At 39.7% G+C, this 21,499-nt stretch overlaps 1 protein-coding gene across 1 annotated transcript in view; it reads left to right on the forward strand.

The window, feature by feature from the left end:
* Positions 1-316: 316 nt before the first annotated feature.
* The window catches only part of CDON (cell adhesion associated, oncogene regulated), a 60,298-nt gene continuing 39,115 nt past the window's right edge, over positions 317-21,499 (forward strand). Inside the window, exons 1-9 of the mRNA XM_029209356.1 lie at positions 317-464; positions 2,238-2,510; positions 3,795-3,941; positions 4,836-4,979; positions 5,613-5,900; positions 8,210-8,479; positions 12,793-13,146; positions 17,554-17,843; positions 19,451-19,625. Coding sequence (XP_029065189.1) covers positions 317-464; positions 2,238-2,510; positions 3,795-3,941; positions 4,836-4,979; positions 5,613-5,900; positions 8,210-8,479; positions 12,793-13,146; positions 17,554-17,843; positions 19,451-19,625 — 2,089 coding nt within the window. The remainder of the gene's footprint in view (positions 465-2,237; positions 2,511-3,794; positions 3,942-4,835; positions 4,980-5,612; positions 5,901-8,209; positions 8,480-12,792; positions 13,147-17,553; positions 17,844-19,450; positions 19,626-21,499) is intronic.

The following is a 21,499-nucleotide window of genomic DNA, read 5'->3' on the forward strand; positions in this document are numbered from 1 at the left end:
TGTGAGATGTACAAAGAGAAAGGCGCTAAAGGCCGTTATGTATTCATTTGGAACGATTGGTTCTGTGTAAAATAAGTGTCTTAGTATCTTGGAAGAATGAGCAGAATTTCTAACTTTAATTTAACGTCTAGAGATTAGCTTGTGAATCGGGAAGATGTGGATCATTAAATGCCTTGTATTTGACGCACTCTATGTGGAGCTTTCAAAATAGACGGCAGCCACTGTGTTCATAACTCTGGCTGGCTATTCAGATAAAAAATTTCAACTGTTTTTGTACTTTAGAATTTCTTCCTTTTTTTTTTTTTTTTTTTTTTTGATGTCTTTTAGTAAGCCAAGGCCTGGATTTTGCCCTGGAAGTCTGTCCTGCCCGCTTCTGCAATCTGACGCTATGCATCCAGTTGCTGGACCCTTACAGACACTGCTGTATGTTACTCTCCCGATTCTGTGCCCTTCCGTGAGTCCAGGTAAGAGGAGAAGAATGGTAGTTTGGGCCTGAAGCTTTTCCTCATCTTAATCCTGTGAAGAGCTTCGACTTTAATGCTTCGACGATAGTAATGGTTTCTAAAGACGTTTCTAAGATCTGTTTGACCAGTGGAATGATTTTAAAACTTTGATTCATTAAGCAATTTAAGGATCTCTTAGGAGTGCTTCTGGGCACTCGCAGGCCTTCCCATCATTGTCCGTATAATTTATTCCTTTTGTTGCCTTGAAAATAAATATTTTCCAAACATGCTTTTTTTCAGCAAGGATATGTTACAAATCTCTGAATTTGGAAATTATGATAGGAATAAAATGCTGACTACACACCACCAAAGAGGAATTTTAGAGTCCATATGTAAGAGTACTCGACTTGGAGTGAGAGAACTTGGTTCAAATCCCAGGTCTCTCATGATCTTGCCTAATTTATTATCTAACTCTGGGTTACTAAAAAGCTTAAATGTGTTTATTATTAAGTGTATATATAAGCCTGAGGCTAATTCATGGCCCATATGCATTTCTTTTTATTTTAGATATGTGTGAAGATTTATATAGGAGTATATACAAATACGGTGATGTTTATTTATTAAGTAATGTTTGTTTATTATCTTTGTTAAAAATACTGTATAACTATACTCGACTTAGTAAGGGAAAATTGATTTAGTGGTTTTTGTTTGTTTGTTTGTTTTTTGCGGTACGCGGGCCTCTCACTGCTGTGGCCTCTCCTGTCGCGGAGCACAGGCTCCGGACGCGCAGACTCAGTGGCCATGGCTCACGGGCCCAGCCGCTCCGCGGCATGTGGGATCTTCCCAGACCGGGGCACGAACCCGTGTCCCCTAGCATCGGCAGGCGGACTCCCAACCACTGCGCCACCAGGGAAGCCCGATTTAGTGGTTTTATTTCTGGGTTTTTTTTTTTGGCTAAATAGCAACCTCAGATTCAGTCAAGGCATTTCCTTTAATCTTTATTTCTCGTAAAATATCCTATAAAAGTAGATTCAGCAATTTATTATTTTTTTCTTTTAACTATTTTATTACACCAGATTATTAGTATCCCTGTCCCCCGCCCTCATTTTTGGGTGGAGGAGAGGGATCTGTTTTGATACTTGAGCGCAAGAACCCCTCTCCCCCAAGTTACTGGAGGAATAGACATAACAAATGAAACTATTCCAAACACCAAATAAAAATATTACGATTGATACCCCGTTTATCCTCATACCCCCAAAAGGATAGACTTTGTATTTCGGTGTGGCTTCCTAACTTTCTACTTCTGCGTTCTTAAAAGTTGAACATTACTTATATTAAAGGGAAGTAGTCAAGTTATTTTGAGAAACTAATTTGCTCTTAATGTCAAACCCTGTTGGTAATACGGAAGAGAATTCTTTTTATTTTGAAAGTCATCTTCTCTTTTTCAGATTCTTAACTTCCATTTTTAAAAAGCTACTTCATTAGAAGAGCAGTTTACCATTTCTCATTTATAGAATTAGTATTTCGTTTTATTTATATCATAAGGATTCTCATCTGTGCTGCCCTAACTGTTAAGTTCTACATTGGTATGTTGCCTTCTTTCTTCCAAAATATAAGAATGTTCCTAGAACTCTTACAAGCTCTAAGGACCATAACGTATAAAGTAAGGGATTGCCTTTCGTTGTGTAGATTCAGATGAAGTATATTAAACGTGCTCTTCTTTCTCTCTCCCCTTATCTCCTCTTCTCTCCCACTCCCCCCACCCCTTTGCACACGGGGACTGTTCCCTTGTAGACTTGGCACCTTATTTTATTTCTGAGCCATTGTCTGCCGTCCAGAAACTTGGTGGACCTGTAGTACTGCATTGTTCTGCTAAACCTGTGACTGCTCGTATCTCATGGTTGCATAATGGAAAAAGATTGGACAGAAACGTGGAACAGATTAAGGTTCATCAGGGGACGTTGACTATCCTTTCTCTTAACCCCTCCCTTTCGGGTTATTACCAGTGCATTGCCAACAATAGCATTGGCGCCATTGTGAGTGGTCCTGCAACCATATCCACTGCAGGTGAGTCTGATTTTGTCCCTGTTATAGATGCTTTTTTCCTGAAATTACTGTTAATACTTGCATTTTTTTGAGTACTTGGAGGAGCATGGGCTTTGGAGTAAGACACGTGTGCGTTCTCATCCCAGCCTTGACACTTGCTGTGTGTTTAACCCGGGGGACGATACTTGAGCCTTGCTTAGTGTCTTCCTCTGTATCAAGGGATATGGAAATTATTTTGTGCAGCGTTAGGACAATTTTCTAACGTGAATCTGAATTTCTTTGTGAGTATTTAAAAGTCCTTAATATCAACAACAAAAAAAGCTGTTGTCCGCTTTGACAGTTATTTCATGCCATCCTTTATCTTTTTTTCACATCTAATTGTTTTATTTGCCTTGATTACAGAGTGATTTTCATTTATTTAATTGAAACCAGGCTAAAGAAGTGGGGTAGAAAAATAACTGTAAAGAAAGGAATGTTGAGTATTGAATTTATGGAAAAATCTGGTATGTGTGGTTTTCTTAGTAAGTTTGAGCCATCTGCCTTTCAAACGGTGATGGCTTCCAGTAATGGAAAACGTCTTTGTGAGGGCACCCCTATTTACAGAACAAATCTGGATTCCCCAGGAGTAGTGAGTTTGTCATAACTGAGAAGAGTAAATGTTTTGGTAGAGCTGTGACCCATGGACAGCTCCAAGCCACACACCGGAGGGCTGAATTCCTAGGGGCAGGCTGCAGAGTGCTTTCAGCACTGGCAATAATAAAGAGCCCTTCCATGCAGGCTCCAGCTGTAGTCAACTTAAACCGAGAGAAATTGAGACCTAGTTAGTATATTCAGGTAATTCAAACGATACACTGCTTTTTTTTTTTTTTTTTTTTGATATCCTAGGTTCATTCTTGGAAACCCTTTTATTGACATGTGAGTAGCTACTAACAGAATAAGGATGCATAGGGAAAGTGAGTTTTGATGAGAGACTGGATTAAGAAGGATTTATCTTGGCAGAATGGGAACAATTAGGCTTTATAGTTCTCCCTAATGTTTCAAGAACAGTTTGCTTGCCTTGTAGTCTCCTGGAAGCATTGTCTTCTGGAAAAGGGTGCCATGACTAAGCCCCAGCTCTCAACTGTGCACCTCTACCCCAACTGCTTTCTAAGATAAAAAGATCCTGCTACTTTGGGAACTGGGATTAGCTGCCGCAAATGGCCATGGTGCAGGTGTTGTTTCTAGCTTTAAAATTTCCTTTGGGAAAGAGAGTTCAAATTTACATTTATTTATTTGTCTATCTACTTATTTACTTATTTCTTTTAGTTCTTGGTGACTTTGGTTCATCAACAAAGCATGTTATTACAGCAGAGGAAAAAAGCACTGGTTTCGTTGGCTGCAAGGTACCAGATAGTAACCCCAAAGCTGAGGTGCGCTATAAAATCCGGGGAAAGTGGCTGAAACGTTCCACAGGTGAGACCTCTTACGACAAGCCAATGGCACCCAGAGAACAAATGTGATTAACCACCTACCGTTAAGCTCTGTGTGCTAGGGGCTGTAGACACAAAAACACATAAGATATATTGTCTCTACTATTAGGAGTCAAGTGGAGTAGTTTAGACAAATGGTTACAGTATGAAATAGAACATGGTATAGAAGACAGTACAGAAATGATTACAACTCCGCACCCCCAAGGCTCACTCCTTCAACTCATTCAGGAATCTACTCAGATATCACTTCCTTTGAGAAGATCGCCCTCATGGCACTATCTAAAATGATACGCTGTGTTGCTCTGTCCACTTTATTCAGCTTCATTTTCTGTAGCACTGTGTTATATGCATTACTGTCCGCTTGTTTGTCATTTGTCCCTTTCTCTGCCGCCTTGTTCCTGCATCGGAGCATTGGCAGCATGAGTGAAGGGCTTGCTTTATCTGCTCGCTTCATTGTTGTATCACTTGTGCACAGGCCATTGTTGGCAGAAAATAGGGTCTCAGTACATATTGTTGAGAAGAAATGAATGAAGACGTGAATGACTACTGGGTGGTCAGTGCTACAGGCAGGGGTTTGCCCAAAGTGGCAGCTGCGGTCGTTGTATCTTTGTCTAAATATGTTTCTTGTGCTGTGGTGCTCTCAGTGAGTGATCTGTTGCCTTGGGGCTCTGATGGGTTTCATTTTGTTACTGTAGTGCTGTTGACATTTTTTGTTCTGCTTTGACTTTCCTCTTCCTTCATTTAATGAAATTTCCCTGATTGCTTATTTGCTGCTCATGTCACATCTACATTTAAAGCATAACTATCAACCTTTGTTAGTCTTAACTTGTGTCCTTCATAAAGAGAGAGGCCTAACTGCATTCCCTTCCTTCCTCAGAGAATTACTTAATCCTTCCATCAGGGAATCTTCAGATTTTGAATGTATCCTTAGAGGACAAGGGATCATATAAATGTGCGGCTTTTAATCCTGTCACACATGAATTAAAAGTTGAACCCATTGGCCGAAAGCTTCTTGTGAGTCGTAAGTATTTGGGGGAATCGTGGTCACTGGGAAGAGTCCTCAGAAGCATTTCTCATAAAAAGTTGGGAAGTGGGAGTTCCTTTTTCTCTCAGATCCTGTTTGTTTATCATGAGAAAGTCTTTACATGCATAAGTGCATTATAGCATAGTACTGTATATGTTTTAAAAATATAATGACTTTTTAGAAGAGAATTTTGGTGAAGATGACAGGATAGAATTCATGTGGAGAACTTTGCCCTTTGCTCAAATAAAAAGAAATTAGTGAGCAAATATCACTTTATATCAGTGGTAATCAAATTGGTGGCTAACTGTGAATTACAAAAAAATATTTATCTGTTCTCTTTGAGACACGATAAGTTGTAGTAGCACCAATAGTCAAAGCATAGTTAAGTCACAGTCCACATGCTTGTTGAGAATTTCAACATTTCCAAACTGCTAATTCAGGAGTAGCTCTAAAGGACCATCAAGTCTTTTAAATTTAATTCTCAACTGAAAATGATTTGGTTACCAAACAGGACCTCATAGTGTAAAGAAGAATAAATGGGAAGATGGGGAAGCTCACAGCTTTGCTAAGGAAGAGGGTGGAAGTGAATACATAAGAATAATGATTTTTTATTTTCCCTTCTTTCTCCAGGCCCTTCTTCAGATGACTTTCACATTCTTCACCCCGCCCTTTCACAGGCATTAGCCGTTCTCTCTCGTAGCCCTGTGACCCTGGAGTGTGTGGTAAGTGGGATCCCAGCTTCTCATGTGCACTGGCTGAAGGACGGTCAGGACGCTGTGCCGGGAAGCAAGTGGAGAAGGTTGTATTCGCACCTTGCCACGGACAGCATTGATCCGGCGGACTCTGGCAACTACTCCTGTGTGGTGGGAAACAAGTCTGGAGACACCAAGCACGTGACTTACGTGGTGAATGTACTTGGTAAGGTGTTACTTGTTAAGTGTTTTTTCAAGTCAGGCTATTTTTCTGGTCTAACTGATGTTTGAGTGGAAGATCTATTTGTGAACCATAAATGGAATAGAGACTACCTAGAAATAGCTACCCCAGTACCAAAATGAGCTCCATTTCTCTAAAGGACTGCTGAGTTGGGCAGTGTTTCTGGGTGGCACAGAGCGTTTCACCTGGGATGTTCTTGGGAACCTCACCCCCAACCTGGTTACACAATACAGCAAGTCCCCTACATACGAACCTTCAAGTTGCAAACTCTCAAAGATGCGAACGTGCGTTTGCATGTCTAATCACATAAGTTAGTTCACCGGTCTGATGTACGTGGTCACGTGCGTGCATCCTCTACAAGTGGCTGTGCTTTTGTGCACTTTACTGTATCGCACTGTATAGAGTACAGCAGTACAGTATCTTTATTTCAAGCCCAGGATGTCCTGAAGCAAGTGTAAAAGCAGCGGTGGTGTAGCTGGTTCTACACTATATAGCCGATTGTTAGTAGGGTTCCTAAGCTAACTTTGTTGGACTTAACGAGCAAATTGAACTTTTACGAACGCACTCTCGGAATGGAACTGGTTCATATGTAGGGGACTTATGTACAGAGCTGGTTCTTCCTTCTCGATGACGTGGAGGAAAGAGACTGGAATTCAACAGGATGCAAGATTCTGGGCTGTATCAGTGTGTAGTGTCCAGTAATCGTAACTAAGACAGAGTACTGACTAGAAAATGTCATCTCAAAAAGAAATCATGTCATTTTATTTTCCCTTTTGGAATGCTTTCACTATAGCTGGCTCATAAAATTCGTGTTATTTTCACCCATATTTCTATCTATACTATTTATCTCAAAGCTATTCCTTTCTTCCAGCTACCGATCTCACTGTCACGTGTAGCAGCAAAAATGTTTTCCTTTATCAAAACAGATTTTCATGAAAACTGGAAAAAAAAAGTTTTCATAGTAAATATAGTTTTTGTAAAGCTTCTATACCTGTTTATGTGCAACAGTGGCCTGACATAGGTTACACTGGAATTAATACGAGTGTATGGCAAGTGGGCTTTAAAATTGAATGCTAATTAGGACTAGATTAATATGCATAGTCATTTAATTTGGGCATATGTTACAAATGCCGATACATGATGTACTCTGTCCAGGTAATAAGTGACTTGATGCAGAAAGAAAAACACAAATACCGTATGCTAACACATATATATGGAATTTAAGAAAAAAAAATGTTATGAAGAACCTAGGGGTAAGACAGGAGTAAAGACACAGACCTACTGGAGAACGGACTTGAGGATGTGGGGAGGGGGAAGGGTAAGCTGTGATAAAGCGAGAGAGAGGCATGGACATGTATACACTAACAAACGTAAGGTAGATAGCTAGTGGGAAGCAGCCGCATGGCACAGGGATATCGGCTCGGTGCTTTGTGACCGCCTGGAGGGGTGGGATAGGGAGGGTGGAAGGGAGGGAGACGCAAGAGGGAAGAGATATGGGAACATATGTATATGTATAACTGATTCACTTTGTTTTAAAGCAGAAACTAACACACCATTGTAAAGCAATTATACCCCAATAAAGATGTTAAAAAAAAAAAAAAAAGTGACTTGATGGATACTAAAGGAAAATTTTTGCCCAGAATACATGTAACCTCAAAGCAGAATTGAGCATAAAAAGAATTTAACTTCCAAATAAGCATTCTTCTGTTTTGGCTTTTGCGTAGTGTGAAGTCCAGGGAAATGATTACTTTATTTCAAACAGATCACCTGGAACAAACGCTCAGAGAAGCCAAAGATTAGAAACTCTGCATGTATGTATGTGTGTGTGCATTTGTTGGGTTGGCGGAGGGTGGTTAAGTGGGAGGAGAGATCTATAAAAAGAGGCTATAATGTTTTAGTAACATATGGTTTATCCTATTGGAGGAAAGTAAATACATTTCTGATTTTTTTTGATGACCATGGTGGATGGGAGAATGTGAGGAAATAATACAATTCGGTTTCAACTAGTTATTGAGGAGAGTTTGTATGACTCATGTGATAATTTAAAAAGTACATCTTGAGGGCTAGACTTTAATTTATGTTTATTTTATTTTTTATTAATTTTTTACTGGAGTATAGTTGATTTACAATGTTGTGTTAGCTTCTGGTGTACAGCAAAGTGAATCAATTATACATACACATATAATCCAGTCTTTTTTAGATTCTATTCCCATATAGGTCATTATAGAGTATTGAGTAGAGTTCCCTGTGCTACACAGTAGGTTCTCATTCGTTCTTATTTGTTTTATTTTTAGAACATGCTTCCATTTCTAAAGGACTGCAGGATCAGACAGTGTCTCTGGGTGCCACGGTGCAATTCACGTGTGAAGTTCATGGGAACCCAACCCCCAACCGTACCTGGTTTCACAACGCACGGCCCATTCGTCGTTCCCCACGACATCTAACTGTGGGAAATGGATTGAAAATCAGGGGTGTTACCATGGAAGATTCTGGGCTGTATCAGTGTGTAGCAGATAATGGGATTGGATTTACGCAGTCTACTGGGAGACTGGAAATTGAAAACGGTAGGCTTTTAGGTCATGTAATCATAGGAGATTTTACTTTACAGATGGGGTTTTGTTCTGGTTAAAAATTAAATCATTTTTACAAAAAAGGAAATAATCCTATCACCATAACAGAGCAGTGTTCATTTTCCATGTTCCTTTCTAGTTGCAGGTAGGCATTTCCATGAAGAAGCAACCTTATTTAATCACGCTCATTTAAAAAATTTTTTTATAATATTTTTTCAACAGATACTGCATAGTTTTGAAAAGGCATAATTTTGAAAAGCACATGGTAAAAGTCTCACTCATGTTCCCCAGCCAGCCAGATTTCTCTTTAGAACTAACTAGTTTTATCGTTTTCTTGAATATCCTTGTATGCATGTATATAATCAATTACATATAACATGTGAGCTTGTGTGCATTTAATAACAATGTCTGTTTTTTTTTTTTGAACGTAAATGGTGGTAGTATTCATATAAATTACCTTGAAGTTTTCCTTAAAAATTTTTCCTTGAATTTTACCTTAAAAATTACCTTGAACTTTTCACTTCACACGTATCTTGGACATCTTCTCATATGGTACATTAAAGAGTATTTTCATTTCTTTTTAAAAATGGCTGCTTAGTCTTCCGTTGTATAGTTGTGATGATTTGACTAGTACCTCATTGATGGCTGTTTCTAATCCTTCACTATTACAAGAAGTCTACAATGGATGTCCTTCTACATAGATTATTTTGCACATGTGTGAATATCTCTAACATAAATTCCTAGAAATGAACTTGTTGAATAAAAGCATGTATGTCTTGGAAATTTTGATAGATATCACTGCTCTCCAAAATAGTTACTAGTTTACACTCCCACTAGCAATGTTTCCACATATCTTCACCAAGGTGTGGTGGTGTCAAAATTTCTGTTTAGTCTTTGCCAATCTGATAGGTTTTTTAAAAAGTACCTTTTGGGCTTCCCTGGTGGTGCAGTGGTTGAGAGTCCACCCGCCAATGCAGGGAACACGGGTTCGTGCCCCGGTCCGGGAAGATCCCACATGCCGCGGAGCGGCTGGGCCCGTGAGCCATAGCCACTGAGCCTGTGCTCTGCAACGGGAGAGGCCACAGCAGTGAGAGGCCCGTGTACCGCAAAAAAAAAAAAAAAAAAAAAAAGCGCCTTTTGATCTATATATTTTTTATTATTATGAATGAAGTTGGGCATCTCATCATGTGTTTATGAGCCATTTGAATTTGCTTTCCTGTGTATTGCCTGTTCATTGTCTTTTGCCCATTTTAAATTAGGTTGTTGGTCTTTTTTCTTATTTATAGGAGTTCTTTATATATTAGGGAAATTAATCTTTTGTCTGAGAGTTATAAATGTTTCAAATTTCAAAGAATCAGGATGATAGAGACCAATTCTCTGAACTTGGTGCAATTAATTTAGATGTTAATAACAAAAAATAATTTTTAAATGGCATGTATTTGGAAACTTAGAATTATATTTCTCAATAGCTGGGTCAAAAATCATAATGGAAATTTAAAATTCTTTCAATGATAATGAGTGTCAAATTGTGTGGGATATAGGAAAAAGGAACATAGAATTTATAGCCTTAAATGCTTATAAAAGAAAGCTAGTAAAACTGAAAATTAGTGAACTACATAAAATAAGAGAATAGATTTAAAGAAAACAGAAGAAAGGAGATAATAAAGATATGGGCAGAAATCAATTAAATAGAAAATGAAGATAAAATAGGATCAGTAAAGATAAAGTTTAACTAAGGAGTTATTCCAGTAATCAATCAGAAAATTTAAAGTATTATTCATCCTATTTAATGAATAAAGGAGAAAAACAATATGATTATCTCCATAGAAGCAAAAAAAACATCTGACATAATTCAGTATCTATGATAGACACTTTTAGGAAAACAGAAATAGAAGGAACTTTCTTAACTTGATAAAGAGTATCTAACAAAAACTCACAGGAAGCATTACTTTTAATGGTGAAATGTTTAAGCATTCCCTTTAAAATCTCTTTTAGTTGTCATCATAGTGGAGATTCTCATCAGTACAGAATGACAAGAAAAAGAAATGAAAGATGTAAGGGTAAGAGAGAAAGAAAACTCAGTCGTTATTCATTCACAGCTGCTATGGTTGTGAATATAGAGAATCCTCAATAGTTTGTTGGCAAATTGTTAGAAATAATAAAAGCTTTTAGCAAGGTGGCTGGATAAAGACCAATAAACAAGAATGTTGCCTTTCTATGTACGAGTGTATTAGCCAGGTTTCTCTAGAGAAACAAAACACAAGAGGATCTATAATATACACATAGGAGGAGATTTATTATAGAAACTGGCTCACACAGTTATGGAGGACAAGTCTGCCATCTACATACTGGAGAAGGAGGGAAGCCAATGATGCAATTGAGCTGTGGGAGGAGGAGTGATGGTATAAGTCTCAACCTAAGTCCAAAAGCCAGAGGTCCAGGAGCACTGATGTCCAGTGTCCTAGGGCAGAAGAAAGATGGCTCAGCTCACAGAGAGAATTCGCCCTTCCTCTGCATTTTTGTTCTACTGAGGCCCTCAACGGATTGCATGGTGCCCACCCACATTGAGAGGGCCATCTGCTATACTCGGTTTACCAATTCAGATGCTAATTTCTTCTGGAAACACGCTCACAAACACAGCTAGTTATCTGGGCATCCCTTAGCCCAGTCAAGTTGACACAGAAAATTAACCATTACAATTAGCAACAGACAGAAAAAGTAATTTAAAAGACACTCTAAAAGAAGAAGAACAAGAAAGTGGGGACCTTGCTTTACCAGATATTAGAATATACACAAAAATCTATAGTAATTAAGACAGTGTTGTATTATTGGTGCAGGAACAGACAAATAGACTCTTGGAACAAGACAGAGACCACCAACAAGGATTTGCACTAAGGATTTGACTTAGGTGGCATTGCAGATCACCAAGGGGAGGATATCCATTTCAAGAGCTGATGTAGGATAATTGGTTATCAAAATGGAGAAGAAATTAAATCTCTAACTCACATTGTACACAAAGACAAATTTCCAGTGGATTAAAGACCTATATATGAAAGGCAAAATGGCAAAGTTTTTGAAGAAAATATAGAAGAATATCTATATGATCTGGGTAAAACTTTTCAACAAGACATTTTAGGCTAATTTTTAAGAAAAGATTGGTATGACTACATTAAAATTAAAGCATCCTTATTTTTTAAAGATACCATTAAAAATGAAAAGCAAAGCAATAAACTGAGAGAAGATACTAGTAACATATGTAACTAGCAAAAGAGCAGTACCTAGTACTTACAAAGAATTCAGAACCACCATTACAAAAAGGATAAAGGATCCGATAGAAAAATGGACAAAATGCACTTGACAGAGGAGGAAAAATGAGTGGCAGATAAATATGTGAAAAGATAGTCAACCTCATTAGTACTGAGGGAAATGCAGGTTACGACCCATGAAAGCATTTTACACTTCTTAGATTAGTAAAAATTCAGAAATCTGATCATTGTTGATAGACTTCGTCAAACACAGGAAGTAGGACTGGAAAAGGAGAAAGATGTGCTGGAGAAAATGTCATTTGTAATCGATATTCCATTGTGAGATCCCTTAAAAATACCGCCCCCCACCAAAAAAAATACCTGAGACCAGAAGGAAAGAGTCGGTGCCACTTGTTTAGAAACAAAAATTTGTTCATGTTTTTGGTCAGAAATATGTTTGTCAACCGTAATTCAGAACAGGTTTTTCTCCCAGGATTTTTGGGATCAGATTTTTGCGCCCTGGAATTGACTGTCTTTTTGAAGGACTATTATTTAGTTTTATACTTCTTTACACCTTTTTCATGTTAAAGTCTGAGGTTTTGGCCTCACGTGTTCTGGATTTACAGTGGTCAGATGCGCTGAGGATGCAAACTGGAAAACTCTCTGTGGATTCCTTTATATACATTCCTTTCTTTCTGAAGGACAGGCAACCTATGTGGGAAATGTCTAGGAGCCCACACGATGGAAAATTCTACTTTTGATTGACTGCTTTACTTGGTGAAAGTTGAGAAGCAAACTAACAAGGAAGGAGATATCTTTGTTCTAATCATGACTATTATCATTACTACTTGCTAACGACATTGCAAGCACTGTTACTTCAGTGAATGCACATGTTCACCACACTGTTCTGCATGTAAAACACGGTTTAGAAACACACATATAAGAGATGTTTCTAAGACAGCTACTTGCGCACGACACAACATTTACGTAATAGGATGAAATTATTTTGCATTGTAGATACTATAATGTTCTTAATTTATGTGAATTACTTTTTTTTAACAGACAGTGGACTCAAGCCTGTTATAATTACGGCACCAGCAAGTGCAGAGGTGGCCTCTGGAGGCTCCATGACTTTCTCCTGCAATGCCACCGGGGTGCCGGTTCCAGCCATTCGTTGGTACGACAGGCATGGACTGATAACCAGCCATTTGTCTCAAGTTCTTAGATCTAAATCCCGAAAACCACACTTATCAAGACCTGGGGGTTCTGACCTGGAGCCTGTGTACTTCATCATGTCCCAGGCTGGCTCAAGCTCTCTATATATTCAGGCTGTTACTCGGGAACACGCTGGGAAGTATACCTGCGAAGCTGCAAACGCACACGGCACCACACAGTCGGAAGCCGTCCTCACTGTTGGTGAGTTGTCATTAGTATCTTTTCCCAGGTGAATGGTTTCCTTTGACAGTAGGGGATAAAGTGATTTGAAGTAGATTTCAATGAGTCTAGAAACCTCTAAATATATATTTATTTACCAACAACAGTGAAATGTAGAATTGCATTTTTTGGTATTTGGCCTTATGCGAACCAGATGAACTTTGGTCTCCACTTCTGGTGGGTTTGTTAAGCTTGTAGTTGTTCTATAGGACACTTTCATTTGGGAGCAAGCCCAAGGTATGACCTCTTTGGGGCATTAATACTTTTGGTTTTCTAAGCTGAAAATATCGTTGCAAATATTTTCAGGTGGGCCCTTAGTAAGGATAGTATTCAGTCTAAAGAGTTGGCTTTTATTGGGAATGTTGAGTCCTGTGTACTGTCAAACAACACCCATCTGTATATTTGCCTCAAGCGTATTCAAAGTTATTGTTCTAATAGGGTGTATAATATAATATACTTTTTTTGTGTGTGTGTGGTACGCAGGCCTCTCACTGTTGTGGCCTCTCCCGTTGCGGAGCGCAGGCTCCGGATGCACAGGCCCAGCGGCCATGGCTCACGGGCCCAGTCGCTCCGCGGCATGTGGGATCTTCCGGGACTGGGGCACGAACCCGTGTCCCCTGCATCAGCAGGCGGACTCTCAACCACTGCGCCACCAGGGAAGCCCTAATATTCTTTGTATTTTACTGATTTTGGGTGATGATGACTTAATTTGGAGTACTGGTATATAGAATATCAGTATTATTCAAATTAATTCAAATTTGACTTAATCCACATCCAAATCTTATATCAGGGGGCATTGGTGAGGGTGCCCTACTCATAGGGCTGGTGTGAGGATTCAAGGAGTCTGTACCTGTAAAGTGCTTAGAATGATGTCTGGAAGTAGAATGCCTTCAATAAATACTACGTATTAAGTTACAATTATTACTATCTAATTATTATTAAATTATAATTATCCCTTCTGGTAGTGTTTAGGGAAGAAGAAATAGTTACTGATACTAGTAGACCTTAATAATCCTTAAATAAAGAAGGTAGTTAAGTGTTGCATAAATTTATACACACATATGGATGTGTATATGGATGTGTACGTGTGTGTGTTTATATATCTGTCCTGCTAAGCAAAAATAGGAGTGGCTCTGCTCAATATTGTTAGCCGTAGGACAGCTGTCATGCAGGCACTGCTTGGGTATCGTTTGGCTGAAACGATTTTCTTTTAAATTTTTTATTTTTTAAAATTTATTTATTTATTTGGCTGTGTCGGGTCTTAGTTGCGGCCTGCGGGATCTTTCGTTGTGGCATGCGGGCTCTTCTTTGCCGCATGTAGGCTGCTCTCTATTTGTGGTGTGCAGGCTCCAGAATGCGTGGGCTCAGCAGGTGTGGCGCGCAGGCTCAGGTGCCCCGCGCCATGTGGGATCTTAGTTCCCCAAACAGGGATCGAACCTGCGGCGTCCCCTGCATTGGAGGGCAGATTCTTAACCACTGGACCCCCCTGAAGTGATTATTTTATGTAAATAAAGGGTAAAGGGAGCCATAGACATCACAGTCATAGCTGATGGAACTGGGTAAGTATCTAGTTGTCTAACTGCCTCACTTTATTTATTTATTTTTAAATTTTTATTTATTTATTATTTATTTATTTGGCTGTATTGGGTCTTCGTTTCTGTGCGAGGGCTTTCTCTAGTTGCGGCAAGCGGGGGCCACTCTTCATTGCAGTGCGCGGCCTTTCACTGTCGCAGCCTCTCTTGTTGCGGGGCACAGGCTCCAGACACACAGGCTCAGTAGTTGTGGCTCACGGGCTTAGTTGCTCTGTGGCATGTGGGATCTTCCCCTTCCCAGGGCTTGAACCCGTGTCCCCTGCATTGGCAGACAGATTCTCAACCACTGTGCCACCAGGGAAGCCCCTCACTTTAAATATGAGAAATCTGAAGCCCTTAGAAGATACATAACTTGTTTAGATTCGATCTTTCTAGATCTTTAAGATCCCCCTCACTCCCAGGATTTTATGTCTTGATAAATACCATTTTTTATGTATAGTAACCCCATGAGCTACATCCTACCTGAGTGGTCCTTCGTTGCTCCTTTTACATGCTCTATAGTAATTACTGAAGTCTAGCTGAGTCTATTAAAGCTCAGAACAGCACATAACAACCCACTTCTTCCCATGGGAATCTGAGCTTATTATTAAATTCTAGCATGCTGGCAGCCTTTCCTTTATTTGTTATGAAGGTGGGGGGGGTAAGCAAGATGACTCTCTCCCCCACCTTTTTTTCTTTCCAGAGACCTTGGGTTTTTGAGGTCCTGGATGTACAAATATTTGTAGAGTGAGTTGTAACTTTTCAAAACTATAATGGGAGTTGGCCTGGGGTCCTAAATAGTTTAGGGTGGGGTTGCTGGTTTGAGTGGTCACAGTGGGAACAACTTTGGCAGATCTGGTTCCGTTCCCTGTTGAACTGGTTTCAACTCAGAGTCATTAATTCATAGACATTACCATAGTTATAGTACTTAGAAAGCCAGAGTTTTATCAATCTGTTTTCCAATTCAAAAAACATTCTACCTTAAAAAATGCTAGATGTCTCTCCTGACCATTTCACAGAGTTATTTTGAAGACAACTTGAGGTCATGTATGTGAAGAACCTTTGGAAAGTACTGTGAAGGCCTTATGAATTGTATCTAGTATCTGTGAGTGCTCAAATTCTGTTATCCGGAATAGTAGAAGAAAATTAATTGAATCCCCTTTTTGATAAAAGTTATGGAAAAGTCTGAACAGAAGTGGAATTTTGATACTTTTGCAGTAGACACAGGCTGTAGCATAACATTTTTTCTCATGCCTCTGTATAAACTGAGACATGTGGTATTCAAACTCTCCTACAGCCAAATACCACTTCCCGGTGGTGACCTGCCCAGAGGATCCATGAAACACTAATGATAAAAAGGTCCTTGTCCACTGCCCTAAGCCACAGCTAATTGCCTCTACTTGCTAGAGTCCATCTCTTCATTAACAGGCTCTCCACCACACCCTTCACATCCAGCCCACATTCTGACTCACTAGATAAACACGACTGTTCCAGGAGCAATATTTGGAAGCTGTCTCAGTGAACTTAATTAGTTTTCTTCTATATTATTTTCCCACTAGCTTCTTGTTTTCTTTGATGGAGGATGCTTCTGGGACACCTTTTCTCTCTTTTAAACAAACAGAGAACCAGAGAACCGACCTTCCACTGTTAGTCCTGTTTTTTGGTCGGTTCTCTGTGAAACTGCAGTAGTTCTCCTAATACACTCCCACCTTTCACCAGGAATCCGACTTCATTGAGGAAAAGAAACTCTGCCGTTGTTTCCTCAGCTCCCTTCCTCCACAAAAGTAGGAGACTTTTCATTGCCAGTATTAATAGTGCTTTAGAGGAACTAGGCTGTCAACCCTCGGGTTTTATTGTGCTGGAAGTTTGTTTTCATAAATTGCTCTCTCCTCACCATACGTACTCACCCATGTCCCCTCCCTCTCCCTCTCTCCCCCTCTCCCCCTCTCCCTTCCCCCCCATCACCCCTCTCCGCGGCTAGCTTGGGCATCTATCTGTATGTGGCAGCACTATAGTAGGGGTGCCTGGCCTTCTTAAAGCTTAAGCCTGGAAGAGGGCAGCCTCTCTTGGGCCTGGCGTCGGTTAAAACGAGTCACAGGGATATTAGCCCGGTGCTTTGTGACAGCCTGGAGGGGTGGGATAGGGAGAGTTGGGAGGGAGGGAGACGCAAGAGGGAAGACATATGGAAACATATGTATATGTATAACTGATTCACTTTGTTATAAAGCAGAAACTAACACACCATTGTAAAGCAATTATACCCCAATAAAGATGTTTAAAAAAAAAAAAAAAAAAACGAGTCACAGGGCAGCTGGGATTCAGCGTGGGAGGGGACTGCTCAAGGGTGTGAATATTGAGATATCTTTGGAGACTAGCTACCCAGTAGGTAATAGCCTGACTCTTGACCTTTTCTTTACTATTTATTTTACTTTGTTCCCAAGGGAATGCATTACTCGTTGTGTTTCGTTTACCAACTAGAGTTAAAGTTGTTCTCCAACTTAAAATCTTCTGAGGTTACACTAGCAAATTTGCTGTTGTAAAAGAGGGAATGCTGGTGTCGAGCAAGGAAGAATGGCGTCCTTTCAGCTACTAAACTCCTGCGTCACAGAACTGATTTTTCAGACAATTAATTTGCTCCTTCATGAATAAGAGATGGCTACTGGAGATGAGATGTTTCCATGAATCATAAATTGAAATGTTACCTACTTTAACTTCTAGGGCTCAAACTGTGCTGACAGTGTGTTAGATCACTGTATGAGAGACCCTGAAATAATGAATTTCTTCTATCTCCTCTTTTTCTTTCTCCCTTTCTCTGCAGTTCCTTTTGAAACAAATACAAAAGCAGAAATAGTCACACCTTCTGATCCCACTCAGAATGATAAAAGTGATGGTTCAGAAGCTGGACTGTTGAGCTCATTTCCACTGAAGGAACATTCCAGTGCTACAGAGTCACCATCAGAGAAGAATGCTAGTGGTACCTCTGTCCCCGATGCCCCCATCATTCTGAGCCCCCCACAGACGCACACACCAGATACGTACAACCTGGTCTGGAGGGCGGGGAAGGATGGCGGGCTGCCCATCAATGCCTATTTTGTGAAGTATCGAAAGGTAATGTCTTCTCATTTATCACCTTTCCCTTCCCACACCTTCACATCCTGTGTATAACACATGCTTATATCTTTCACATTTGTGGAGTGGCAGGAAACAGGAGTGTCCCAGAATGATGAGTTTGGGAGAGAAATGCCAGCAATCACGCTGGATTTACCAGTCTTATAAAAGCAGTAAGAATGAAGTACAAATAATTTCCCCTCAAATTGGGATTCTAAGAACCCAGTAGCTCCTAGACCTTTTTAATCAAATATTTTAACCCCTTGGGTATAAAATTCTATAAACCAATTTTTAAAAAGTAATTCCTTCCCTCTCTGAGATGGCAGAATGCAGTTTATTTAGTAAAAAAGCAGTTTCTTATTAGAAACAACTGTTTGAACAAAGTTGTCCCTTATAATCTCTGACAAATGTTTTCATTTCAAGTTCTCTTCTTAATTGTATTAAAACCTTACATTGTTTGCTCATTTATTGTGGTGAACCTTGATTGCCTCAGTTGATTTTTCAGGTGATGATTTTCATCCACAGGCTTCTATTAAAGCAAAATGAAAAAAAGTCTCCCCTCTTTGTTTAATGAGACTGTAAATGAAATGGGAGGAGATGCACTCATATTTAAAATAATTTTCTACGTTCAAGACATTTTGGTATCCATCATTTAACAGTAATATTTTTTCTTTAGGTAGTTTTTTATTGAAGTATAGTTGACTTACAATGTTGTGTTAATTACTGCTGTACAGCAAAGTGATTCAGTTATACCTATAGATACATCCTTTTTTTCATATTCTTTTCCATTACGGCTTATCACAGGATACTGGATATAGTTCCCTGTGCTATGCAGTAGGACCTTGTTGTTTATCCATCCTGTATATAAAAGCTTACATCTGCTAACCCCAGCCTCCCACTCCATCCCTCCCCTTATAGTAATATTTTTAACATCTGGAAAAATTAACATGGTGATATTTGAGAGTTTATTCACCGTTTGTAACCTGATGGTTCTACATGTGGATAGTTCCACTTGTATTCTTATCCACGTGAAACTTCCCAAGTAATGTTGGCTCTTGGTTCCATTAATCGAGACCCAACGGATTGGATCTCTTTCTGTTTCCTCGAGCTCACATTGAACAGTGTCAAGACATGAAGCAAGACTGTTGGAAATATATAATGAATAATTATATAATTTATACACATATAGACATACATAATGTATATTTTGATTTATCATATATCATTGCATAATATATACTATCATTAATACATGTTATTGTATACTTATTTAATTCTCCCATTAGCCCAGTAAGAAAGGAACATTGTTTCCATTATAAGAAAAGGAAACAAACTGGGTGATCAAATAACTTGCTTGAGGCCGTAAGTTAGTGGCAGCTAATGGAGCAGGAATCTTTTCACAGTAAGAATCCCTAAGTTCTTGCTATAGGGCTCCTCCTATTTCTTAATGTGGAGAGGTGTTACATCTCTTTCACTTTTGATAGTGTATTACTTCCCAAAATTCATCTGGAATTGAATGATTTCTAGTTTTTATCCAGTTGGAATGGAAGATTCTTCTGCCCTGTGTCTCGTTTTTTTAAAAAAATGCCTTATTTTCCCTTGAGTAGCTGGAAGATGGTGTTGGCGTGGTGGGAAGATGGCACACAGTTCGAGTCCCAGGAAGTGAAAATGAACTCCATTTAACGGAACTGGAGCCATCGAGTCTCTACGAAGTTTTGATGGTGGCAAGGAGTGCAGCAGGTGAAGGACAGCCTGCCATGCTCACCTTCCGAACCAGCAAAGGTGAATATAATCTTCCTTAAGTGGAAGGAGTTGGCTGTCTTGATGTCACTTTAATAATAAGTGTCTTTTGGGCTAGTAGAGATTCTTGTTTATAGAGTTACTAAATAAACCTTTTATAGTAACTTTTGAAGCCACGTTTGGATGGTTGTATTCTTCTATTCCATCCAGTATTTCACAGATATTTTTGAGGGCTTGTTATAGGTAAGACAGTAGGGTAGGTGATGCAGGGAAAATGAAGATGATCAAGACAAGATCCATCCTAATGGAGCTTCTACTTTGTTAAGAAAGGTAACATATATACATAAATACCAACTCAAGGCAAAATTTCAGTTCAGCTAATATTTACTGAATGGCTTCTCTGTGCCAGGCAATAAACAAAATAGACAACACTCCTTTGCCCTCATGGAGCTTCCATTCTAGTTGGGAGAGATACATTATAAGAACATTAGTAGGTGGTGAGTGTTAACAAGAGAAAAAAATTAAGGGATGGGTATAGTATAGGAAGTGTATGAGATAGCAGTTGTCACAATTTGAGCAGGTGGCCAGAGAACTCCTCAATGAGTAGTTGACAGCAGAGCAGAACTTAAAGGAGGTGCGTGAAAACCATGTGGGTATCTAGGGCAAGAACATCCCAGTAGAGAGGATAGCATGTGCAAAGGCCCTGGGGTGGGTGTACTTGGTGTGCCCTAGGAACACTGAGGGGCCATAGTGATGGGAGTAAAGTACGTGGGGAGGGGAGAACGCTCAGGGAATTGGCAGAGTGGCCAAAGCACTAAGTACGTTGTCCACCCTGCAAGGACACTGACTTTGAACCTGAGTGAGCCAGAAGCTTTGGAGGGTTTTGAGCAGAGTTGTGACACAATCTGTTGTGTGTTTCAGTGGGACATACTGGCTGTAGGGTAAGGATAGACTGGAGGAGGGCAAGGGAATAGGGAGAGAAACCAGATCTGACAAGGACTAGGAAAGACTTACAGAGAAGATGCCAGAGGATAGTCTTTCTGTGGGGTAGCTTGTGAGGGTAGCTTGATTGAAAAGATGCCATTGCAGGTTGGCCATAAATGAACAAAAAGACTTCAGTGAGCAGAGATGGGGACTGGAGAGAGGAGTATTCTTAGGGTGGCACAGTATTAAAAACGAGTTCTGATGATTGAGAAGAAATTGTCTGTTGGCTTTTGAAAAAGATCCTTTCGGACTTCCCTGCTGGTGCAGTGGTTAAGAATCCACCTGCCAATGCAGGAGACACAGGTTCAAGCCCTGGTCCGGGAAGATCCCACATGCCGCGGAGCAACTAAGCCCGTGCGCCACAGCTACTGAGCTCGTGTGCCACAACTACTGAAGCCCGCGCACCTAGAGCCTGTGCTGCACAACAAGAGAAGCCACTACACGCCGCAACAAAGAGTAGCCCCCGCTCGCCGCAACTAGAGAAAGCCCGCGCCCAGCAACAAAGACCAGTGGAGCCAAAAAAGAATAAATTAATTAATTAAAACGAAAAAAAAGAAAAAGAAAAAGACCCTTTCATCTAATTAGTGAGTCTGGCCTGAAAAATAATGAGTATTTCTTATTTGAAATGTATTTTGAGTTAACTTCCGTAATTAGTCCTTAGTTGTTTATAAAGTCTGACCTACAAATACTGAACAGTAAGCATGTATTTCAGTTTGAAAACAATCACCCAATTTCACTTTTTGCCTCTTGAAATTTTAAAACTTAACATGACAGCTTTCTCGTGAAGAAGCTTAACAGAAGCTCTTAAATAATGAATTCATGTGTCAGAATTAAGAAATATGTACAGTAAAAAGAAAAATGAGTGAATAGTTTGAAAACCTTCACTCTAGTCATTTGGCTTTTTCACTTGTGTCATTTTCTCTCTGTGTAAA

Source organism: Monodon monoceros, unplaced genomic scaffold (genome assembly GCF_005190385.1).
Source record: "Monodon monoceros isolate NGI ecotype Baffin Bay Population unplaced genomic scaffold, NGI_Narwhal_1 Super_Scaffold_7, whole genome shotgun sequence".
NCBI lineage: Eukaryota > Metazoa > Chordata > Mammalia > Artiodactyla > Monodontidae > Monodon > Monodon monoceros.